Source organism: Astyanax mexicanus, chromosome 7 (genome assembly GCF_023375975.1).
Source record: "Astyanax mexicanus isolate ESR-SI-001 chromosome 7, AstMex3_surface, whole genome shotgun sequence".
Lineage (NCBI taxonomy): Eukaryota > Metazoa > Chordata > Actinopteri > Characiformes > Acestrorhamphidae > Astyanax > Astyanax mexicanus.
The window spans coordinates 36121859-36145927 of NC_064414.1; the positions used below are offsets into that span (position 1 = coordinate 36121859).

At 37.9% G+C, this 24069-nt stretch overlaps 1 protein-coding gene across 1 annotated transcript in view; it reads right to left on the bottom strand.

Annotated features, from left to right (window-relative positions):
* Positions 1 to 24069, bottom strand: part of rin2a (Ras and Rab interactor 2a) — a 59438-nt gene that overhangs the window by 23934 nt on the left and 11435 nt on the right. Inside the window, exons 2-3 of the mRNA XM_007252224.4 lie at positions 10226 to 10333; positions 640 to 728 (exon numbers count right to left, since the gene is read on the bottom strand). Of these exons, the coding sequence (XP_007252286.3) occupies positions 640 to 728; positions 10226 to 10288 (152 nt within the window). The 5' untranslated portion in view covers positions 10289 to 10333. The remainder of the gene's footprint in view (positions 1 to 639; positions 729 to 10225; positions 10334 to 24069) is intronic.

The window sequence follows — 24069 nt, forward strand, 5'->3', positions numbered from 1 at the left end:
AATAAATAAATAATAAATACTGTATATATATATAATTTTATTATATATTATTTCTGCAGCCACCCCGGCTCAATGAGGACAGATTTGACACCCATGATCTAACACAACCATTTTAAACTTAATAAAAAGTTTAAAATTAACATTAAGTCAGACAAGCTAAAAGAAGCCAAACCACAAATACTGCAAACGTTTCTCAAATTATTTTATTATTTTATATTTTTCTTAATATGCCATGAAGCTATACATAAACAGTAATATGCTCCTCCTACTGGTCAACAGTTAGCATTGCCAGAGAAAACAAGAAGTAAACATTTTTGAAGACACTGTTCTGTATAATAATATGCCATGCAAAACAAGATAAACAATAGAAACAAACAACAAATACTAAATTAAAAACAGATATTTGCAATACAAAACTGTGTGATACAAGATTTTAGTTTTCTTTGGCAAAATACATTTAGACAGTAAGTCTATGATCTGTTTAAGAAAAGAGACAACTGAGATCAATATTGTAAGGGTTACTAAAGTGACAATTAATTTTAAACACCCCAATGACTGTTGTGTCACCTACTGTATAAGCATAGCTATATAAAAATAGTTATAGCAATAGAATGAGAGAGAAAAGGATAATGAACTCACCCTTGTAGGAGCTTAGTATCAGGGTCTCTGGCTGTTTGAACCATCTCCTGCTTCAGCTCTGAGATCTCAGTAGAGAAAGTGTCTATGAGCTATAAAGCAAAACACAGAAACGCATAGAGTTAGTTATATGACTTATCATGTCGGTCTTTGCATTCTATGAGGATCATTTCTGCAGATCCAAGCATTGGTCACCACCCTTCTGAACCCCAGTCAGGAGCTGCTTCCCTTTATGCACACGGACCACCAGATTTGCAGGAAACAAAACCAAGAAGGAACTCAAGACATACTGGACTAGATAAAATGCCTTACTAGTTGTGTCATACAAACAAACACGCTTCAAGTTTTGAACTGTAAACTGACTGTAACACACAGAAAATGTGCCATTAACATAAAAAAAATAATAATAAACTAAAAACATGTGCTCCACAGTCCAGACAAACTCCACATGAGACATCATTTCCAAACAAACACAGACAGACTCCAAGCTTGTGCTTATGCTGCATCTCCTTAACAATAAACAGAGTCATATCAACAGTGATTAATCTGGACTCCTGCAGTTTCTCTAAGTACATAAGAACACTCGGACAACACCACATGTTAAGCATACTTGCTGGTCAGCAGTACAATTCAGTACAGAAAATAAATATTAGAGATAAAGGTGATGAAGACGATAAATACACATTATACTTCATTTTTTGAGAATACTGTGGATATTGTCAGTAACAAACAACAGTTAGTTCTGACCCTGTAATGTGATTGGCTGAGAGGCGTTTTATGAGTGACATCATTAGCCGGTAATGCACTGTAACCGAAGCTCTCTATGTATTACTTCTCCATGTATTGCAGCGCTTACAAACCAAATACAAACCAAATGCGATGACATTAAACACCACAGGAAGCCGCTGGATCCCATAGGCACAGTGCACAAACGTCTCCATGTCTCCAACAGGCCGCGAAGGCAAAGACGTGGTTCACAGAAATAAGCTCAGTGATTCGAAAATATGCATTATTACAAATATTATCAGCCACCAATATCAAGTTAAAAGCTTAAGTGTATATAATTTCCAGCAAAAATAAATTTTAAGATGAATGTAAGGTGGCCGAAATTAGGGGATGCTTGTAATTCCACAGGACAATATTATACGCTATAGCACTCCCTCTCGAGTATTATTGCTTAATTCTAGAACTTTGGCCAACAACATGCTTCACTACATAGGGTTGTCCAGCAGACGGAGGCTGTGTCCTTATAATCCAAGGTTTTGCCAGATTTGACTGCTTGCCATTAGGAGTCTAAAAGAGTACAATTGCCCTTGCTCTCTCAGGGGTAGGTAGAAGGCTCTCTCACAATGTGATGCTAATCAGCACAGGCATCTGTTAGCTGATGTATCAGAGCTGGGGACCTGGCACTTTTTTCCGAGTGCTCTGGCAACCCAGTGATGCAGCATCAGCATCTGTTAAAAACAAACTGTTGGCTTCTCATGCGCTGAAGGACTCATGTGCTAGTCTTTACCCTTCTAGTTTTGGGGGCATTGCTGGTGAAAGGGGGTGTTGATATGAACAGGAATTAGGTAATCGTCCAAATTGGGGACAACTTTAATATCAAATTACACTTCTTAATTTCAGTCAACAGAATGAAATTCTGATATTGACAATAACAATAAAAAAACTGCCAGCCCTACAACACCTTACATAACCTGAAAAATTATTTTGCCAGTTCATGAAATGCACGTCAGTGTGTGACAGATGCTGTAAATAATGCTATATCATGTTATGAATGTTATATCTAATACAATTTATATTGATACTGAATTATTCTCCATTCCTTGCCACCTGTAGTTATGTTCTTGCCATTCTGCTTATCAATAGTCACAAAACATTTTAACATTAATTTTACTTATTTTTTAATTAATTATTTTTTATTTATTTTGTTTTTGTGGAACCCTAATTATATTGCATATTTCTATATCCATCTGCCAAGGGGCCAGCCAGTAAAAGGCCATATGATTAGGACCTTACCACTTACAAAGGTGGTCTCAGGCAGGGTTCGGGTAATAAAGTTACCTGATCTAAAACACCATCTTTAAATCAGGAAGGGCTTGTTTATTGGTTAATTATCTGCACCAGGTGTGCTTTGAGTCAGTACATTTGCAGGGCAGAGGGTCCTCCAACACAAGGCTGGAAATCACTGTTTTACGTAATCTGAAAAACAGAACCAAATGTCAGACACTCTCTAAACAGTGATTTTTTCTGTCTACCAGCAGAGGGCAGTGTTTCTGCATACTAAATATATATAGTTCTGTATGGATTCTTCAAAAAAACAAGAGTTAGCTAAGCAAAACAACAAACACATTATTTCCAGTGTGTTCCAGATGTAAAACCAAATCTTTCAACCATTTGTCAAACCTGTGGAAAGCTCTTTCTCTTGCATTTCAGTTTCCCTGACACAGCAATCTTCAGTTATGGTGGGTAGATATTTGTCTAACCTCAACTCAGACCTCGTCAGCAAACCACAATTACACGCTAGTGTGTCTAGCTCTCAAAATGCCCATCACTGCCAAGAAAATCACTCCCAGCTCAATGCATATGAGACATAGGTATTTGTACAGTCCATGCCTCAAGGCCTCAACTCCAAGAAAAGAATCTACAGTAATGTTCCATTAAAATCTACAGCAGGGAGTTCAGCACAGTTTGACGATATTCTGTTTAAAACACACCTTATTAGTTTAATACGTCAGTTATTTTTTATTAAAGGTTATTCATTTTTATTTGTCAATACATAATACAGCTCTGAAAAAATAAGAGACCACCTAAAATGATGAGTTTCTTTGATTTTACCAAATTGAAAATCTCTGGAATATAATCAAGAGGAAGATGAATGATCAGAAGCCATCAAACCAAGCTGAACTGCTTGAATTTTTGCACCAGGAGTGGCATAAAGTTATCCAAAAGCTGTGTGTAAGACTGGTGGAGGAGAACATCCCAAGATACATCAAAACTGTGATTAAACACCAGGGTTATTCCACCAAATAAAGATTTCTGAACAATTTCTCATTTTCTATAAATAAATGCTCTAAATGACAATATTTTTGTTTATAATTTGGGATAAATAGCAAAATCAGAGCAACTGATTCAGAAACTGAAGAAACTGTCTCTTATTTTTTTTTAATCAATCAGATACTAGAGAATTTTTTTTGCTTTTGGACTAAGTCAAATGAGTTAAAATGGGTCAGACTTCAGAAAAAGTAGGCTACTAGGAACAGCTTGTCTGAGCTATTTCAACTTGTATTTTTCTCAGCACATTTCAATAATTTCAGTTCAGTATATGGAAAGACACACAGTGAACTCCACACTGTGGTTTCTTTGTTTAACACAAAATATGGAACTTAAAAACATGGATTTTGAAAACCTCAAAACTGTGACACAATAGTCTTGACTCATTTTATTTACCCTCAAAAGCCTTTTGACACGTTGTATTATGATGTGGTGAAAAACAATGAGTACAGCAGAGAAACAGACACCACTAACCCCCAAAAAATACGGAACACATTAAACTGACACCAAAAGTACAGCAGCAACAGTTGGAAAGCTGCGTCCAAAGCGAAGAGAGTTTTTAGTGTTACATAAGAGAGATAGACAGTGTAGCTCAGCACACAAATTCATATACATTTACATGTACATGGAATATGAAAGCATTTAAAAGATTCCAAAAGTGATGCAGTGAATATTACAGAAGCTCTAATATTTAGCAAATTGTGCCATACAAATTGTACAGTAACACGATCCTATCCTACTACTCTAATAGTAATTACAATGATATTTGTACAATGCTAAAACAAAGCTATGCTTACTGATCCAAATCAAAGTAAACTAAACAAATGCATGTCCTGACACCTTAAAGCCATATAAGCTTTGAATGTTCGGCAGGCTTAACTATTTCTTTGAAGGCATAATGGAAAAACTAGTTTTTCCACATAGTTCCTGGCAAAGCACAGACTTACTGGATATCATCTGTGCACTAAGAAGACTGTGTAATGCATGAGTAACATGAAATGAAAGTAAATAACTAAAGAGTATTAGGTCCTGCGTCTGATATATTTAACAAGAATAAAGAACATTCCTCCAGGATTTCATTAGCTAAATGAAAAGAATAGTACAGGCTATCGTTTACAAGTAATAAAACAAACAGGCTTTTCGAGAGAGTGTGTGAGAAAGTGAGAGAGAGAGAGAGAGAGAGAGAAAGAGAGAGAGAAAGAGAGTGAGAGAGGATGAGAAAATGGAAAAAAAAAAACTATAATGAATAAAACATTCATGATGAAGCAGTACTGATGAATTCTCCTGGGCATAGTCTGTGCTTTAACATTTCACTTTCTGTATAAAAAAAAAGGGTTTGCTGAGGAGGAAAAGAAAGTGCGAGTGTTTTTGCACTGCTCTGACATTCTGAAGGAAAGTCTGATGCCTGTGAATTTGGCTGGCTGGTGACTGGCACTGCAGCCTTCTCAAAAGGTCAGAGTGCTCTTCCAGACAGTGCTCAGTAGCTCACTCTAATGAGCTCCAAGGTTAAATCATTCACTGTGTGGACATCAAAAAAAAAAAAAAGCAGCCAGACGCTAGGAAACTATGTATTTTAGCTCACTGCTAGCAGAGCGAACAGCTGCCAGACACAGAACTAACACTGAGCAGACACATGAAAAAGTCACAGCAAAAATCAACACTACATTCCTAAAAAATGAATGTGGCCATAAAGGATTATTTGGAGTTAAAGTGGAGGTGTCAAATCGAAACATCCAGAGTAGGCGTCTGGGGTCAGGGCTGTAGACACTGTTTTATGCAGATGTGTGTGCGTCTGTGTGTATAAATTACTTTTTGTTAGTAGTTTAATTTTCTGCAACTGAAAATCCAAACCAAGGTTCATGTGCATTTCTTACAATACAAAATAAGTCTAAAGTGAGGATAACTAATGTCAGCCATATACAAAGTGCAAATACACAGTTATATAAAAATTTAAATTTAGCAGTGCAAAAGATACGTAAACAGTAGATGGATGAACTAGTGAATGAACTACTAGTGCAAAATAGGGTAGAACTATAAAAACAGTGTTATAGGCATCAGCAAGACTGAGAGTGTGTCCATAGATGGGGTGTGTCCATGTGTGGACAGAATTGCCGTAATGAAAAAGTGTCACAGAGTCTTTAGTTTGCTGTGCTGAGAGGAGTTGAACAGTCTTATGGCCTGATGGACAAAAGACTTTCGGAGTCTGTCGGTGGAACAGGACTGGGACAGCAGTCTGCCGCTGAATGAGCTCCTCTGCCTGGTGATGGTGCTGTGCAGAGGGTGGTGAAAATTAATGCAGCACTGGACTGAAATAAATCTTATCACATTGCAGAAGCTTATTGAAACAATGCTACAGTAAATTAATGCCACAATGAAATCTAAAGGCGGTCCTATGAAATATTAGTGTCCGATTAGAAATATTAGTAGTGTGTGACCTTTTTTTTTGGTGGCAACTTTTTAGGTCAGGCAGTGTATTTGGTCCAGTTCCCTTTGTTCACACATTGCAGTTGTCATAATTTACTATGGCTGTGTCTCCTTGTGTCTACTTATCTGATACTAGTTTTGTCAATTCAGCGAGTTGACTTTACAGGTGTTGTGCCAGATTTTGCCTTCCAGCCAGTCTCTGACTTCTTTAGAGTGCACATGAATCATGCAGCAGAACAAACATATGAGGTTAGCATCAGATTCCCTTTCATGTATGTCTATAAGGTTAGTTAGATGAGTTAATCTACACATAAGATACAGGAACTTCAAGCGAAATCTGTTGAAACCATTCTGAGGCATAACGCTTGTTCACACAAAGGGGGGGGGGGGCAGATTTCGACACCCAGTTCTTTTTCTTCTTTTGTTTAATAAGTGATAATATCTTGCTTCAACTTTCTGATAAACTTTTTGGATCGAGCTCAACCCTTTGGGTCACACATAACTTTGCTCCTTTGTTCCAGACAGTGTTTGTAGACTACAGTTCAGCGTTTAACACTATCATTCCTTCCAAACTCATCACCAAGCTGTTAGATCTGGGACTTTCTTCCTCACTGTGTCACTGGATCTCCAGCTTCCTCACAAACAGACCACAAGCAGTGCGAGTGGGTAAACATGTCTCACCCACTCTCACCATTAGTATTGGTGCTCCTCAGGGCTGCGTTTTATCGCCCCTACTGTACTCATTGTACACTCACGACTGCGTGAACACTTTCAACTCCAACACCATCATTAAATTTGCGGACGATACCGTTGTGGTGGGCCTGATCTCTGACAATGATGAAAGGGCCTACCTGGAGGAGATTGACAACTTGGAGACTTGGTGCTTGGGAAACAATCTGCTGCTCAACGTCAGCAAAACCAAGGAGCTGATAGTGGACTGCAGCAGGAGACAGAAGAGGAGCTACCACACTGTAAGGATTAATGGAACCACAGTGGACAGAGTGGATACTTTCAAGTACCTTGGAGTTCACATCTCACAGGATCTTTCATGGTCTTGTCACATAAATTCCCTGGCAAAGAAGGCCCGTCAGCGTCTCTACCACCTCAGGCGCCTTAGGGACTTCAGATTGCCAACCAAGGTGCTACTTCTACTCCTGCACCATTGAGGGCTTCCTTACAGGAAACCTGGTAGCCTGGTTTGGGAACAGCACTAAGCAGGACAGACGGACTCTGCAGAGAGTGGTGCGCTCCTCAGAGCACATCCCTGACTTGCAGACTATCTACAACAAGCGGTGTTGGTCCAAAGCCAAGAAGATCGTGAAAGACCTTAGTCATCCTAACAATGAACTTTTTGCTCTGTTGCCGTCTGGAAAGCGGTTTCGCTCTCTAAGATCAAAGACGGAAAGGATGAGACTGAGTTTCTTTCCTCAGGCTATTCGGACACTAAACCAGGCTAAACCATAAAACACATAACTCACTGGACTTTCACACCACTCACTTCACCTCTCAGCACTTTACTTTATTTGCTCTTTTGCACAACATCTTGTTGCTCAATTTGTTGCACTTTTGTCGTATGGTTGACTAGTGTACAGAACAGTTGTTCAAAGCATTTCACTGCATGGTGTACTGTGTATAACTGTGTGTGTGACAAATAAACTCTGAAACTGAAACTGTTCACGGAACCTTTCACACCTCCAATTATAAAGATCCAGACCAAACAATGTCAGTGTAAAAGCAAGCAAAATTAACCTTCAGGAAGTGAAATTGTAAAATTGTATGTAGAACTAAACCTACTTCTACTGAACACATCATCCTTCCCTCTGAGCTAAAAGTAGGTCTACAGGTCCACTGTTAACAGACATCAGGAAACAAGAGGCAATAAAAGCTGTTGTTCATTCATTCTCATAATCCTAGCAGTAATCCACAGTAATCGCAGAAAAATCTGCAAGTGTACCGGACTGATTTATTCAAGACCTTGGCAGCAGCTAAACCTTTAACTGAAGCAAGGCCAGCATCTTAAGCCTGAGAGTAAAATTACCTCTTCCCCCATAAATCAGAGATTACGTCACTGGTGTGGTGCAAATTTGTAAATGGTACGTATTGAGGGCTGCAGTAAGGCTGGAACATGTCTTTATCCACAGAAAGAGTCTTTGTGCAGTTTATACAGATCAGACTTTTATTGTTCTTCTGTAAGGGGTTTTGTAAACAAATATATATTTGAAATACGAAGATATATATCATATATATGCGCCAAACAGTATTCCAGAAGTGTTCCTTTTTAATCCAAAAATAGCACACACTCTGTAAAACACACCCAACATGCTGCAGCATTGAGTGCTGTGCTCTTGTTTATTAGCCACAGGGGGAAAAGCTATTAATCATGACGCAACCTGAAGAGTTTAATGAAGTCTGCTGTAGACAGTTCCCCAGAACAAATGATTATGTAATTGTCAAAAGCGCATTCTAGATCAGAGTTTAAACAAACACACACACATACACATATATATTTATGTATGATGAAGGAACTGACAGAGCAGGCTTTGAAGAGTATCCTTTTTGGCTTAGTTCCCAGCATTGAAGCACAGCAGTAACATCAGAAAGAGCAGACTGCTTCTCACCAGGAAACCTTCCTTCACAACCACATTTTTCTTCTATACTGTGATGTACAACCTGTCTATGAATTTATTAAAGATAAAAGGTAAGACACTTTCAGGTTCAACGATTTAATGCTCACCTGTAAACCTAATGTGAAAACACATCAGGAAGTTGTTCAGTATCCAATTAAAAATTTTGTTCACTACAGAACAGACTTAAGTCTGGTTGACTCAAATCTCACTTATAAGTGAACAAACTGATTAAGAGACAGAGAGCTAAAATTGAAAGTTTTTTATTTTTATTTCAGAACATAAAAACGTTAAATAAACTCTGACAAAATAGATAATAAACTGTATAATATTACTGTTTTTTTTCTACTGTTGATATGCAGCGCAGCCATTTTGAATTCTAAACTTGGGGTTGGTGAGACTATCCTAACTTTTCAAGTAGGACTTACAGGGCGTTCCAGTACAAATTTCCTACTTGGCTCTTAAAGACCAACTCCAGAGTTAAAAAAAAAACTCATATTGGTCTATACAAGTCAACTGGAAGGTCTTATTGTAGAGATATACTTGCTGTTAACTACACGTTTTTGTATGTATCATGGCGGCCTCACTTATCCCATGTCTATTTGGTGCGTTAGTTTATTTTTTTGAAGCACATATTCCAGACTGTATCATGCAGATTCCCCTTTATTAAAACTTAATTAAAGCACTTCAATAAATTCTCCAACATAGTTGGTCTGTTCTTTTCCCCCACTAGCTGCTGGCCATTTTCACAAGAATGAATGAGCCAAAGACACCTCATCATTTAGAAAAAATGAGTTTATTTATTTATTTTCTTTAGATATAAGTGCTTACAAAGGTTTGCGTGTTAGCACTGAAATATAATTCATAGATTGTTTAAAGAACAGCATGTGACTATATTTGTGATATTCTGACTTCCTGTGGACCGTATTCAAAGGAGATATGGGTTTAAATGTAACAGCGACCTAGTGGTAGGCCTGTCTGACACTTTCAGATGCAGCTTTATAGACATATATAGCTTAAAATAAAATGTTGGACATTAGGTATGAGTATCATAACTCTAAAAGGGGATGATTGTTTGCCTAGCTTGACCAATGACCTAATCTACCATTGCAACAGTGCTTCCAGCAAATCAGTGAACTTACAACCTTATTTGATCTTATGCAGATGATAAACATAATGCAATGTTTTCAATTATACAAAGAATATGCTTTGTAAAAGTAAATGTAGATCAGTGCTGAAACCTTGTGTGCCTGTTTCAGAAGACGATAAAATAAAAGCGATAAAATAAAAATTGTAAAATTAGCAATGCACCATTGTGCACTATTAGAAATGTCTAAAAAGTTAATCAAATACATTGAAATAGATTTTCAATACATTTCATTTTTGTATTAGAAGCCACTGCAAAGCAAGTGAGTGAGACAGTGAGATTGTAAGCTGAGAGAGAGACAGACAGAACAATCCCAGCAGGGCCACTCAAGACATCCTACCTTAAAGAAGCTGCCGCTGCGGTCCATTTGGCAGGGCTGCACCATTGCGTCAGCGTCCATCATGGCGTCCGGGCTGCTCTGCTGTATGCAGCTGGTGCTGCCAGGGCTCTGCAGAAAACAAACCCACAGTTTAACTGAGGTCCTAGCGGAGGAAAGGACAGGTCAGAGAAATGAAACACTGCTTCAGCAGGGATCTGCTTCAGCCAGCGCTGCCCTCAGTCTCCTCAATAAAAAAATGCATTCCATCCAGGCCCTCAACATTTACTTTGTTATTTCCATTTCCTGCTGCACAGAACGTACACCCAAACAACCCCACCCACTCACACTCACACACACACACACACACACACACACACACACAAAATCTGCTCTTTATCCATGGTCCCTGAATCCTAAACCTTGCCTGAGGACCTGTTGTCTGTTGCGGTTAATCATGAGTAACCTCCCACCAATAGTTTGTGTTCATTAGTGGACATAAAGGAGATTAGAAGCAGTGAAGCAAAGTTGGTGTTCACATTAATTTGTTTTTCACTGCTGTCATGCAAACACCTTTTTATCACCATTTTTAACAATTTCACTTATTGACATGATTTGAGACAGTAATAATGAACAGGCCAATAGAAAAGTTCCCAAATTACTAAAATATTTTTGATGGACACATGGATTTTGCACAGCAGTGATAATCCTTTCAAAAGTTTTGTACTCTTTTCTGTTCAGTTAACATACACTGACATACTAAAAGTCATGGGATAGCAGTATGTTACATCAGCGAACAGCTTGTGAGGTGTTATCTTTGCAAGTGACCAGTGTGCTCAGCGCAAGAGCCATATTACTCAACCCATAGTGGTATGTGTTTACAAGCCATTAACACTGTGGCCAGCAAAGGTGTTAATGATGATTGTGACTGTTTGCACCTGTCTACAACTGAATGACTGACAGAATTCACATCCACATTTAGTGCAGGAGGCATTAATCTATGTTCCACAGATCACTGTTGTATTGTTTTTAGCTTCCATTGAAACTGGTAAAATTCATGGTACATGATACTAGTTCCTATCCAATGAATTGACCAGTTTCCCTTGATGTTTCTTTAAAAAACATTACCTCCTCTTTTTCTCATCGTCCCATTCATTGTTCTTTTATAAATAAAGAATATGAAAAAAAGAATGGCAAAAACTTCAATGACATTCCACGCCAAGTTTTCCATCCTTTTGAAATGGAAAATTGCTCAGAACTTGGATACTACCCTAGAGTGTCAGGAAAGATGAACTCTGTCTGAAGGGAATATCAGCATTTACTGTAATGATGTTAGATATACAGCTCTGGAAAAAAAATAAGAGACCACTTAAAAATGATGAGTTTCTTCGATTTTACCAATGAAAAAAAAATCTGGAATATAATCAATAGGAAGATGGAAGATCACAAGCCATCACACCAAGCTGAACTGCTTGACTTTTGCACCAGGAGTAGCATAAAGTTATCCAAAAGCAGTGTGTAAGACTGATGGAGGAGAACATTCCGAGAGCCATGAGAACTGTGATTAAAAAGCAGGGTTATTCCACCAAATATTAATTTCTGAACTGTTAAAATGTTATGAATATAAACTTTTTTTGCATTATTTGAGGTCTGAAAGCTTTGCATCTTTTTATTATTCCAGACATTTCTCATTTTCTGCAAATAAATCTTTGAAAACATACTAAAGCTGCATTAGCTGTTGTGCATACTTGGTTAGAAAATGGGTAGATTGTGTTGTACACCATCTGTTTCAAATTTCAAGTTACTTTCTTTAATATAAATAAAAACAAACAAAAAACACCAAATTAACTGAATGGAGTGCTTTAGTTGTTTTATTGTACCTACAGACCCATCAAACATTCTCTAAGTAAGACTCAAAACCTGGCACCATGCCTCAAAGACTTGAGACTCAATTCAAACACAAATGAGGCCTTGGGGAAAAATAGAGTGAGGCCATCAGCTGGGTTGATGACTAAGTGCAAAGGGGTAGAGGTCACAGCGTGTGAAAAAGTGAGTGGGGGTGAAAAAGGGCAAACTAATGGCCATTCACGCACAATAAACATGACTGGGAAAGTAACTGTGGCTGCTGAATCATAAACGGGAGTCAGTGGTACACGGAGAACACTGACACACTGTATAGCATGCAGCAAGCTATATATACAAACAGTAGAAGTAGTCTTAAAATCTGAATTTTGTTTATACTTTTGTCCATATTTATGAATAAAAGGCATAAATCATACAGATCTTCATAGTCTATGTTACATGTGATTAGTAGTGATTCAGGCTTTATTAGCAATATAACTCCAGAATAAAACTAAACTTTCTTGCTTCTTACTCCCTGCTGCAGTTGAAAAGTATAATTCCCGCTTTGAGGCATTCCTGAAGGAAACACATTACACATGCATTTCTGGACAAGCTGAGAGATCGAGAATCATTACTGAAAGTAACAGAATGATGTTTACTGTCATGGTACTACAATATAAAAAAAAATTACACATATATGACAATGAGTGCAATTAGTGGTGTATCCAGCCGTAAACAGCTATGAAAGAGAAGCTACAGGGACCATCTTCAGGATTTAAAGGTATTTTAAGGTAGATAATAGAGGTGGGCGATTTTGGCCCTAAAATAATATCACAATATTTTATGGTATTTTCGCGATAACAATACTCTTGGCGATATGACAAAACACTGAATAAAAAAAAAAAAATCAAGAATACACTACTGCAACAAAATGAAAAATGTATTTTATTATTGTATATGATATGATATGGCACACCCCTCACTGAGATATTTAAAAAAATAACTGTAACAGAAGATACTAATAATGCACTCCAAATATCTCTATATATTCAGGATTAAAGTAAAATAAATGATACTGAACAGATATAATCTGTCTCTAGTAGATTAGATGAGAGTTTTTCCTTTTGGTAAAAATAGCAAAAAAAGTAGAACCAGATGTGAAAACTAGGGGTGGGTGATGTGGCACAATATTTCAGGGTATAATATCGTTCACAATATTCAATATTCAATGTTGGTGATATTATCATGTACAATGTAATATGGCACACCCCTAATAGATATGCTACACAGAGTCGCTTTAATATTCAAGGTATTAAGGAAAAAAACTGATCATTTTAAGGGGTCCTCTACAGGGATTACATTTCGTAGAACCTTTAAAACCAAAACATTCTACACAAAACATGTTTTATTAGCATTATTATGAAATACTTGGTAACCGTCTAGCAACAGCTCTGCACATCTTCCTCTCCAAGTTCAGCCTTTGTGGGTCGCTTTGTTCATGATGAATGGGACCATGCTTGCCCTTAAATATGATCTCCATCAGCTGAAGAGAGAGCCAGTTCTGACCCACTTCCAGATGCTCCAAATCCCAACACCCAGGCTTTGATCCAGCACAGCTGTCTGAGAAATGCACAACCACCTCTTGCCTTCCTCGGCTCCAGCAGAACCAGACAGCCCACTGATTACACACTCACCATAGGAGTGTGCTTCCAGTGTTATTGCCAACAAAAGACAGAATAGAAAAAATCTTGTTTTTCCTTCGACCCTTCAACCAGTGCGTTTTTGTGCTGAGTTAGCAGTGCAGTGGAGCGCTGTCAGGGTGGGGTGAAGTATAGGGTGACTTTGGGTGTAGGATGGGGTAGGGGAGTTTTTGGGTTCTTGGACTGGATGAAGAGTTCACAGTGCCTTTGATGTGATCGCTGAAAGCTTTAAATGGGTCGAGGTGCTCTATAAATCTATCTTAACATCTTCTGCTGAACATCTCCAATACTTTTTTCTTCTCCAAACTTATACTGTATGTTATACTATATCTATTTCTCCAAATATCCTAACCCTGTCCCCTTCTGATCCAGTATGAAGTCCGAGTCTATCAAACCAGCCCCGCTGCTTGTCTTCCAGTTTTTTCCCCCCAAAGCCAGAGAAAACAAAGGCCAACTTTTTAATGTTTTGGTGCGTGTATCAGGAAATGACTGTGGAGTGAAAGAGGGGAAGGAAAGGTCTGTTTGTGCTTGGGGAATTTCCTGAAAAGCACTGAGACTCTGTTGGCAGATACAGATTGATTTCTCACTATGCTGGTCCTTACGTACTGCAATAAGGTTCTACATATTTACTGATGCATATTTTAATAGTTTGGTTATATTCCATGATATATAGGTATTAGGTCTCATGGAAGCTAACAAAGCTTGCATTGACCTGTGGGATATGCATGTGGGGACCAATCTGGCACCCAGAATCAGGCTTTACTCAAACACTTTCACAACAATTCATATTACCTTGCCATGAGCACACACATTAGTGTTCAACCTCATTTACAAGATAACACCTCACAACTTATACAGGTGAGCATATTCTCAAGCCATCCCCTGAGGCAACACTTCATGATCAAGTAATTTACTGCCATACTATGACATCCAACATGCCAGTGTAAAGGAATGGCTGCACACAAGGACAAGCAAACAAACAAACAAACAAATCCAAATTTTTTCATATATTGTGTATCTGGGACAGTGTAAACCCAATAGTAATCAGGGCCTTAATTTAAAGCCTTAGTGCTGTATATGTACTCCTAACCGTACAGTAAGTCACAGACCTATATAAGCCCAATCATGCAAAATTATATAATTAAATAATAATAATAATAATAATAATAATAATAAAAAAAACACAGCGAAATAAGTTTTGGCCATACAGCCCAGCACTAATCCACACCAATACTAAACCATACAACCTCTATTCCTAAACTTAGCTTTAACCTTATGAACTACACCAAAATATTTAGCCTACCTTACTCTCAGTACCCAAAATAGAACCCATTTGTGCACTCCAACATCCCCCCCAATGCCGAAATTGCAATAAAAAAAAAGGACATTTAAGAGAATTTAAGAATAAGAATTGAGGAATTGGCCATATTTCGTGTTGTCTTATCGTCAGGAGACCATCTGGTAGTACAGGAACACACTCACCCACAGACACACGCACACCTCTGTGTTTGATAAACAGGAACGTCACTGCAATTGCCAGGCAAAATAAACACAGAGAAAGCCATTAGCTGGCCTTTTGGGGACCAGACATAAAGTGAGTCACAAACTGTTCAAAAACTTGTTTATCCATCTGAACACAGGCGCACAGGAAAACATTAGCTTAATTATCTCTCCAAATACAGACTGATATCTTTCTAAAAACCTACAGACTTCATTTTGTTTCACTATGTAAACATGTGTATGCTATCAGTTCTTTAAAGTAACAGTCTGTAGGTTTGGGGGATTTGGAGACCTCTATGGTGAGAATATGTAATTGCACCCAGCATGCAGTATTTTAAAATGTGCATTAAAATGTGATGCAGATGAAATGAGGCAATTTTTTGCAAGGACTCCTTTGTGATGGGTGCTCCCTTTGGCTTGCCAGATTTATTTCTTCATTTGTATTTTTGTGTTTCTTTGGTTTAACGATGCACAAATGAGCAGATGAAAAGTGGAGTTTGCCGTTCTGTTATCTCCATGTTAGCAGTAGCTCTTGTATCAGAATCATTAGCAGCGCCATGATTGATAAAGTAAATAGCACAAGATGTCAGAAAGACATGAGGTCACCAGAAAAACCTCCGGAAAACATTTCGAATAAATATAGCTGGCTTTGAACGGATGGCTGTAGAAGCACACTGATAACATTTACTAGAATATTTACTCACCTCTACACTTGAGAACACTACTGATTTTAATTTAAACGAAAGAATCTTAAGGATTGCTACTTTAAGGTACACCACAGGCATTAAAAATGACCTGTTATAGCTGTGATGAACAGTACCATAATAAACTACAACAGAGTACAATGGCTTGGCATCTCTCTACCAGTAAAAATAAAGATTGAATGTTATGCTCGTAAGTGTAGGCGTGTGTGAACATGTGTGTACGGGTTACACGAAGGGACAGCTCTGTTTAAAACCACACAAAGACACATCTGAGCTGTGAATCACAGAGCGCCTCTGTGTTTAGAAACACTACTCTCTCTCTCTGTCTCTCATTCATACACAACACACTCACAAACACACAACACACTCACAAACACACAACACACACACAAACACACACACTCACAAACAGGTGCAGAGGAACCACTAAAGGCAACTGCAGTTGCAAACTGGGAGCACTGGCACTATTTAAAAGGGGACTGGAAGCGCAGATATTCAGCTAGAGGGCAGATTATAAATCAACACATCAACAGAGCAAGAAATACGACCTACCAATCACTGTCACACAACCAGGAAAGCAAGACCAGGCAAGTCTGGATGAAACCTCATACGTAGCCTTTGGATAACTGTCTCTGATAGCTAGATAATCACTCACGTTATCTGTACATCTAATCCCAGTAGTGAAGTACTGCTCATAGTATAGGACACAGACAATCCAGTGTCCTTACGGGCACTATTCCTAATGTCAGGTGTGTATTAAAGAGGTATAAAGCTCCTCCCAGCACTGAGCTATGGAGCAGTGGAACTGTGTTCTCTGAACTGATGGTTCTCCACTCCACAGAGAGTACTTTTTAGCTGTGCTAAACAGCTAAACAGCAGACAGCCCTTTCTGGACAGTAGAGACAGTTACGCTGACAAAATCAGCATATTTTTTATAACCTTGATTTATGAAGAAACATCAAGGGTATTAAAAAGTATTTACACTGCTTTTGTTGGTGTAACTGTCTCTACTGTCCAAGGAGAAGGAGGAGATGACGAAGGAAGAGAAGAAGAAAAAGAGATTCTGTGTGGGAAGGGTTTTAGCTGAACTGTTTTGCTTGTCAAATGTGTGATGTTAACAGGTGGTTTAAGTGTGTCTCAGATCACCTCCTAAAGTTTTCTTTTTATATAATTGTTTTTAACATTTTAATCACATTTTCTCCCCAATTCACACAGCCAATTACCCAACCCACTCATTAGGACTCCCCCTATCATTACTAATGCTCCAAACCAGGAGGATGACATCAGCCACCGCCTCTTTTCGAACCGCTGCTGATATAGCATTGCCAAGTAGCATCACTGCGCACTCGGAGAAAAGCGCAGCGACTCGGTTCCGAATCAACAGGCGCATTGTGCTGAGCAGCATCAGCATCTGGAGTGAGAAAGCAAGTCCAGTTGTGCTCTCTCAGGGGTCCGGCAGCTGATGGCAAGGTACATAATCGGGACCAGTGATCTCCCGATCATAGTGGCAGTTCCTTTGTTTGCTGAGCCACTCTAAGCCCTTTATGGAGTCAAAAAAGAGTCATAAAGATTTTGAGTTTGTAAAACAGAAGTCACAAATGTACTGAAACTTGTAACTGCGTTTAAACAACTGCATGCACGAAAATCCAAATCCACAAATTAACTGGAATGTGCAAACTTGAAACAGAAAGTAATATTAATAATAATTCAAATGTACAAATGTGAAAAAATATTTTAATTATATATAAATATATATTTTTAAATGTGTAAATCCAATCTCTTGAATGTGTGAATCAGTACTGCTCAAATGGCTTAAGCTGGGTCAGACCAAAAATCACATGGAATTTGTGAGGTTGTAAATGTGACAGTGGGTGTTTTTCACTGGAGCTAAAAATCCTCTCATTCATCTTCTCTGCTGCGTGTGCGAAGCTCTAGCTGCAGTTGCGAATTTTGACCCTGTTTTTACGCCTGATTGATGGACCAATAGGAAAGCTTTATCTAGACCAATCAGATTACGGGGTTTGTTTAACCAATCAGAACACAACTCTGCAGCTCGGAGTACTGGGCGTGTCGAAAGTGTGGCCGCCATTTTGGAGTCGGCCACCATGCGCCCCCAGTGGATGAATTTACACTGAGGAAGGAGTTTAATAAACTGATAATATTCATAACTCTACCAATGTTTACCCGATTTACACACGGTTTGGTTTGTTACAAACAGCAGCGATGTAGTTATGATTCAGGACACTGTCACACATTACAAATATGTGCTTTCATGCTGAAATACTTTATATTATGTTCTAATAATGTGAATTAATTTTATATTTATGTACATAGATGCACACACACACACACATGTACACACACATGCACACACACACATATATATATAAAATAAATTAATTAATTTATGTACTTATTAATATGCTATACCATATGTCTGTCTTTGTTAAAGAGCATAATATAAAGTATTTCAGCATGAAAGCACGTATTTGTTATGTGTCACAGTGTCCTGTATCATAACTACATCTCTGCTGTTTGTAACAAACCAAACCGTGTGTAAATCGGGTAAAAATTGGTAGAGTTATTAATATTATCGGTTTGTGTAAATTAATCCACTGGGGGGCGCATGGTGGCCGACTCCAAAATGGCGGCCACGCTGAAAAGTCAGCTCCCAATTCGCAAGTTGCATGAGACGACGCTGCCTGTTTCCGGTCTACAACTGGTAGGCGGAGTCATTTCCGCTTTTCAGCGCCGGTCAGCAGACAGTATGGCTTTCTACACGCGATCTCTCCAGGACTTACCAAAAATAACTATAAATGATGTACAGCGCCCAGGAGTAAGAGAGAATATATATATATATAAATATTATTTTTGATCTATTTTTAAGTTATTCCCTGTGTCTAGACCCTCTGTAAGTTATAAATATGTATAATGTATAATGTATACTGGCATCGGGATATATATATAGTTGTTTACTATTGTATATCCTTAGTTTCAAACAGTTCAGTGTGTGATTAACCCAGAACCCATTATTTATAATATATTATATATATATATATATTTTATATTTATATTTTGTATATATATATATTTTATATTTATATTTTGTATATATATATATTTTATATTTATATTCTGTATATATATATAAGTATATATACATACATATATATATATATATATATGTATATATATATATATATATACATATATATATATATATATACATATATATATATTATTTATAAATAATTATGTATATATAGATATAGATAGAGAGAGAGAGATAGATAAGTTCTACCCTGTGTCTAGACCCTCTGTAAGTTATACTGGCATCGGGAGATATATAGTTGTTTACTATTGTATATCCTTAGTTTCAAACAGTTCAGTGTGTGATTAACCCAGAAGTTCTCTAAAATTGTTTGTTAATGTTTAATATGCATTTATATTACATTAGTATTCAAACCGTAAAATATTTGTGTTCCCTCATTATCCCAATAATATGTAAACAACGTTTGTTTTACCTGAATCAATTTTATATATTTTTTTTTTGTATTCAAAACTGGCTCTGGATTCTTATGGGTCAATTTATTTATTTTTATTGAATAAGCTTGTAAATATGCCTTAAACTTTTCATGTGACCAACAGTAATGAATTTTATAAAAGAAAAACTGGCCCATTGCCTTCGTTATTGGAAATAAAGGCATGAAATAGTATTGTTGTTGAATTTATTTTTTTTTATTTTATTATTAAAATATAACAGTTTGGTATGTTTCCCAGTGTCTCCAATTTTTTATAGAGGATCCTTTAATTATAAAAATAACACAGTCAGTTTTTTTTGCTTTGTGTTTTTCGTTTCTCCTTAACTTTAAAAACACTCATGGTCGCTTTCACTCTGTACTCCTGCCGGCAGTTCTCCCCACAACAACTCCAACCGGAAACTAGTATACCTACCACTCACTACCCGGAAGTTAGGTGGCGCCATCTTGTGCACAGAGCCAATAGACGACCACCTTTCGACACGCCCAGTACTCCGAGCTGCAGAGACCCACCCAGTGTTCTGATTGGTTAAACAAACCCCGTAACCTGATTGGTCTAGATAAAGCTTTCCTATTGGTCCATCAATCAGGCGTAAAAACAGGGTCAAAATTCGCAACTGCAGCTAGAGCTTCGCACACGCAGCAGAGAAGATGAATGAGAGGATTTTTAGCTCCACAGTGAAAAACACCCACTGTCACATTTACAACCTCACAAATTCCATGTGATTTTTGGTCTGACCCAGCTCTAGCCATTTGAGCAGTACTGATTCACACATTCAAGAGATTGGATTTACACATTTAAAAATATATATTTATATATAATTAAAATATTTTTTCACATTTGTACATTTGAATTATTATTAATATTACTTTCTGTTTCAAGTTTGCACATTCCAGTTAATTTGTGGATTTGGATTTTTGTGCATGTAGTTGTTTAAACGCAGTTACAAGTTTCAGTACATTTGTGACTTCTGGTTTACAAACTCAAAATCTTTATGACCCTTTTTTGACTCCATAGCCCTTTTACCTCCTAAACAGGGAACTGGTGGTCTTTATAAGGCAGTTTGTCATTTATTACTGGCATGGTGGTTGGTGTCAAGATATCCACAATCAACTTTTCATTTCCAAGAGCAAACAGTCTTAATCTGCTCAACCCTTAAAATTAACAAACATTTCTGAACAACAGCAGCAAGTCAGTCAGTGTGTCTGGTAGAGATGTAGACTATTCTTGGCTGAATACATAAAAAAAACACGTTAATAAGAAAATAAAAAAGTGTCTACTCAAATGTTTTTGGGCATTTTGGGCATAATGCCAAACAGTTTCACATGTGTGTATATATATATGCATGTGTGCATGTGTGAGCCTGCCCATATGTGCATGTTTTTGCAGCTGCAGTGTTTCTGTAGAGTGACACATCAGTACTAAAAAATGCACACTTCTTGAAGGATCTCTGTTTGTCATTACCGAGGTAAATCTTCTAAACGGGTAGTTGAGAGCTGGAAGGCAATTCAAAGCTGACTGGCCTGGTATGCAATAAGCCATAGAAAACATTCCCCACTGCAGGCACGAATGCTCGTGACACCAAGCAAAACAAACGAGTGTGCGGGTTTACTGCCCAGTCTGATGGATGAGTAACTTCTTTAATTAGGATGTGAAAGACATCAGTGCAATTGCTTCTATGGAAAAAAGGGGCAGATCAGGAAAAACACAAACAACATGACTGACACTTTCATATTTCACTACTTCATATCATAATCATATATTAATCCTAATAGAGGTACAAACCCTGCAATAAAAACATTACCTACACCTTATTTCCTGCAGTTTCTTAACATGCTGCACACAGGTGGTCCGAGAGTATAAGAAAATAAGCTAAATAAGGCATACTTCCCAAGTGGATAATGCCTGGGCCTTTTTTGGGGATTTTCTTTTTTCTACTGTGGGTTTGGCAGCACTAGCACCTCCACTAAGTGAACATAGCTGAACATCTCCACCCATATGTGTTAAGTAACACCCATTTTTCGAGACCAGGACACATTTAAAATGTCTTTTTGGTGGGGTCACTTGAGTATGCACACCCAGGACCAATACTGAGCTTGTTTGGTGGAGGGGCTCACTATTACTGGTTTGTTTTCACACACAAGATCTTGACCTGAAAACTGATTGCACAATTTTATGTATTTACTTCCCTGTACAGTTTCTGCCTTTTATGCTTTTTAATATTAGCTTGCATACAACATAGGGCTGCACAAGTCAACATAACCAGAAAACACAAATGGAGGGCATGACATAAATTATTGTGATTAACTGACTATAAAAAAAAAACGCCTTCATCTGACAAGTTCATGTGTATCAGATGAGGCATGTGCTTTTTTAACATCCTAGGTTGTTGGTGGGTTAATTGGTCAATACATTCTTCCACTTTGATATGTGACTGCAACAGAAAAAGACTAAAGATTTTATTAAAACAGTATAACATCACTCTGTGAGTCTTAAATGTAAGCAACAGTTGGGATTTTTTTTTATTTACACAAATTTCCCCAGATCACCAACAGGTTTGGTATCCAAATTTGGCCTTTTCAGTTTAGCACCGCAGAAGTCAACTGTCTCCCAATTGGCTCTTAAAACACTTCTCTCCAACCACATCCAGTTCTTCTTTAAGGTGGCACAGACCTGTCAGTGTGGTTTAGTGCACACTTTGACTTACTGTGAACTTTAAAAACTGAACAAGCCTTTATTGAGTCTAAATTGGCTTTCCCAAGCGTTTTACACAGTGGAGTTCTGTTCACGTTTATAGTTCACAGTAGTTCACAGAGTGCTGTAAACTACATCAACAAGACTACACCCCCTTAATCAGACATGCTAACTGAGGTAGAAATGCAACTGTTGCCTCCTTGATTCCACGCTCATCAAAGGCCACTTGATAAAAGATCATTGACTAAATATTTTTTAATTCTTTAAATACACTCAGAGTGATCAAGGTAACAGGAGTAATAAGGCTTACAGAGTAAAGAGACAAGTGTATCTTATGCAGAAGACTTTTTTGATATGTGTGAGATGTAGGTCTATTGTTTTTTTCTCCACTTCTACAAGCTACTTCAGGAGGTGTTCTGAGGAGCATTTGAGTCATATTATTACAATGTAAATACATCTGTATGTCCAACCAAACATTATGTACAACCAAAACATTACAGGGCAACAAGTAAATTACCATATTCTGTCCAACACAGCAATTGGATGCCAGTCTGACTATTCAGACATGCATTTGGCTGCCAAGTGTAAAAAGATGTTGTTAAGTTGTCATCAGCATACAATTCAGATATGAGTCACATTAAGTGAGCAGGTGTAAATAGGGTTTATATTAGTTGATGTGAAATGAAAGGTCAGTATCTTTTCTTTATCAGCTGTAGGAACTTGAAATCAATTATTAATCCAAAAAGTGACTCAGCTGCTTGGAAAGCTGTCTACAGACCCGCTGTAAAACAGGATGAGGATGAGAGGGGAGGTCATGACATCAACAGACTTGGTGAAGTAATTTAAACTGTAGTTTGCAGCACAGATGTGAGTCAGTAGGGTAATAAAATAGTATCATGTTTCGCAACAAGGTTTACAGAGTATAGCTCATTTATTTAATACTTTACTGCATTACTCATAATACAGTTTTACAGACTAATGTTGTAATGTTGAATGTAGTTGGTCAGTGCTCTAGAACAGTGTGTCTCAACCCTGGTCTTGGAGGCACCCTGCCATGAAAATTGTATTGAAGTCCTGCTTAAACACCCCATCTGACACCCCCACTGAAAGGACTTGTTAATAAGCTGATTAGCAAGATAAATCAGCTGTGTTGGAAGCCGGGGAAGCTTTATAATGTGCAGGGCAGGGAGCCTCCAGGACCAGGGTTAAGAAAATCACTCTAGAAATATTGGCCATATCCAAGATATGTCCAGAAAAGAATACAATCACATACAGTGCTGTATGTAGAGTTGCAACAATGTGAGGATTTGCACGGCATAATAACCATATCTTCATGGTATAAAGTATGGTGGTATTTCAAAATTACCAGGGGTCGGCAATTGAGTTTGGCAGGCCACAAAAAAAAATACTGTTTTGGAAAATGAAGTGTAATGGAGTGCTACAGACTAGTAGCTCTCCAGCCCAGAGGGTTGTTGAACCCAACTGCAGAACAGTTGAATTTAAAGCAGGATAACCCAAAAAGAGAGGACAAAATAAACAAACACACTGCTACTCATGCTGTATTGAACCAGTGTCACGATCCAGGGTCACGATCCAATACACTATCGTCGCCCTGGCTACTAAACTGGGACTCGGACAGGAAAAAAACGTCCTTATAAGGAGATAGGGAGCCCCAAAACAGGCAGAAAAATGAGAACGGGGGGAAACTAAAGTCAGGCCAAGGGTAAAGGTTTGTTAGAAGTCTTGCTATCTGGTATGATATATTTACCATGTGTGTATGTTATTCTGCATCTGCGTTCTAAAGCAGCAATAACAACCAGGCTTGCTGGATTAAAGCTGCGAAGTTAACACAGCAGCTGACCTTCCATGACAGTGTTAAAGTGGTTTA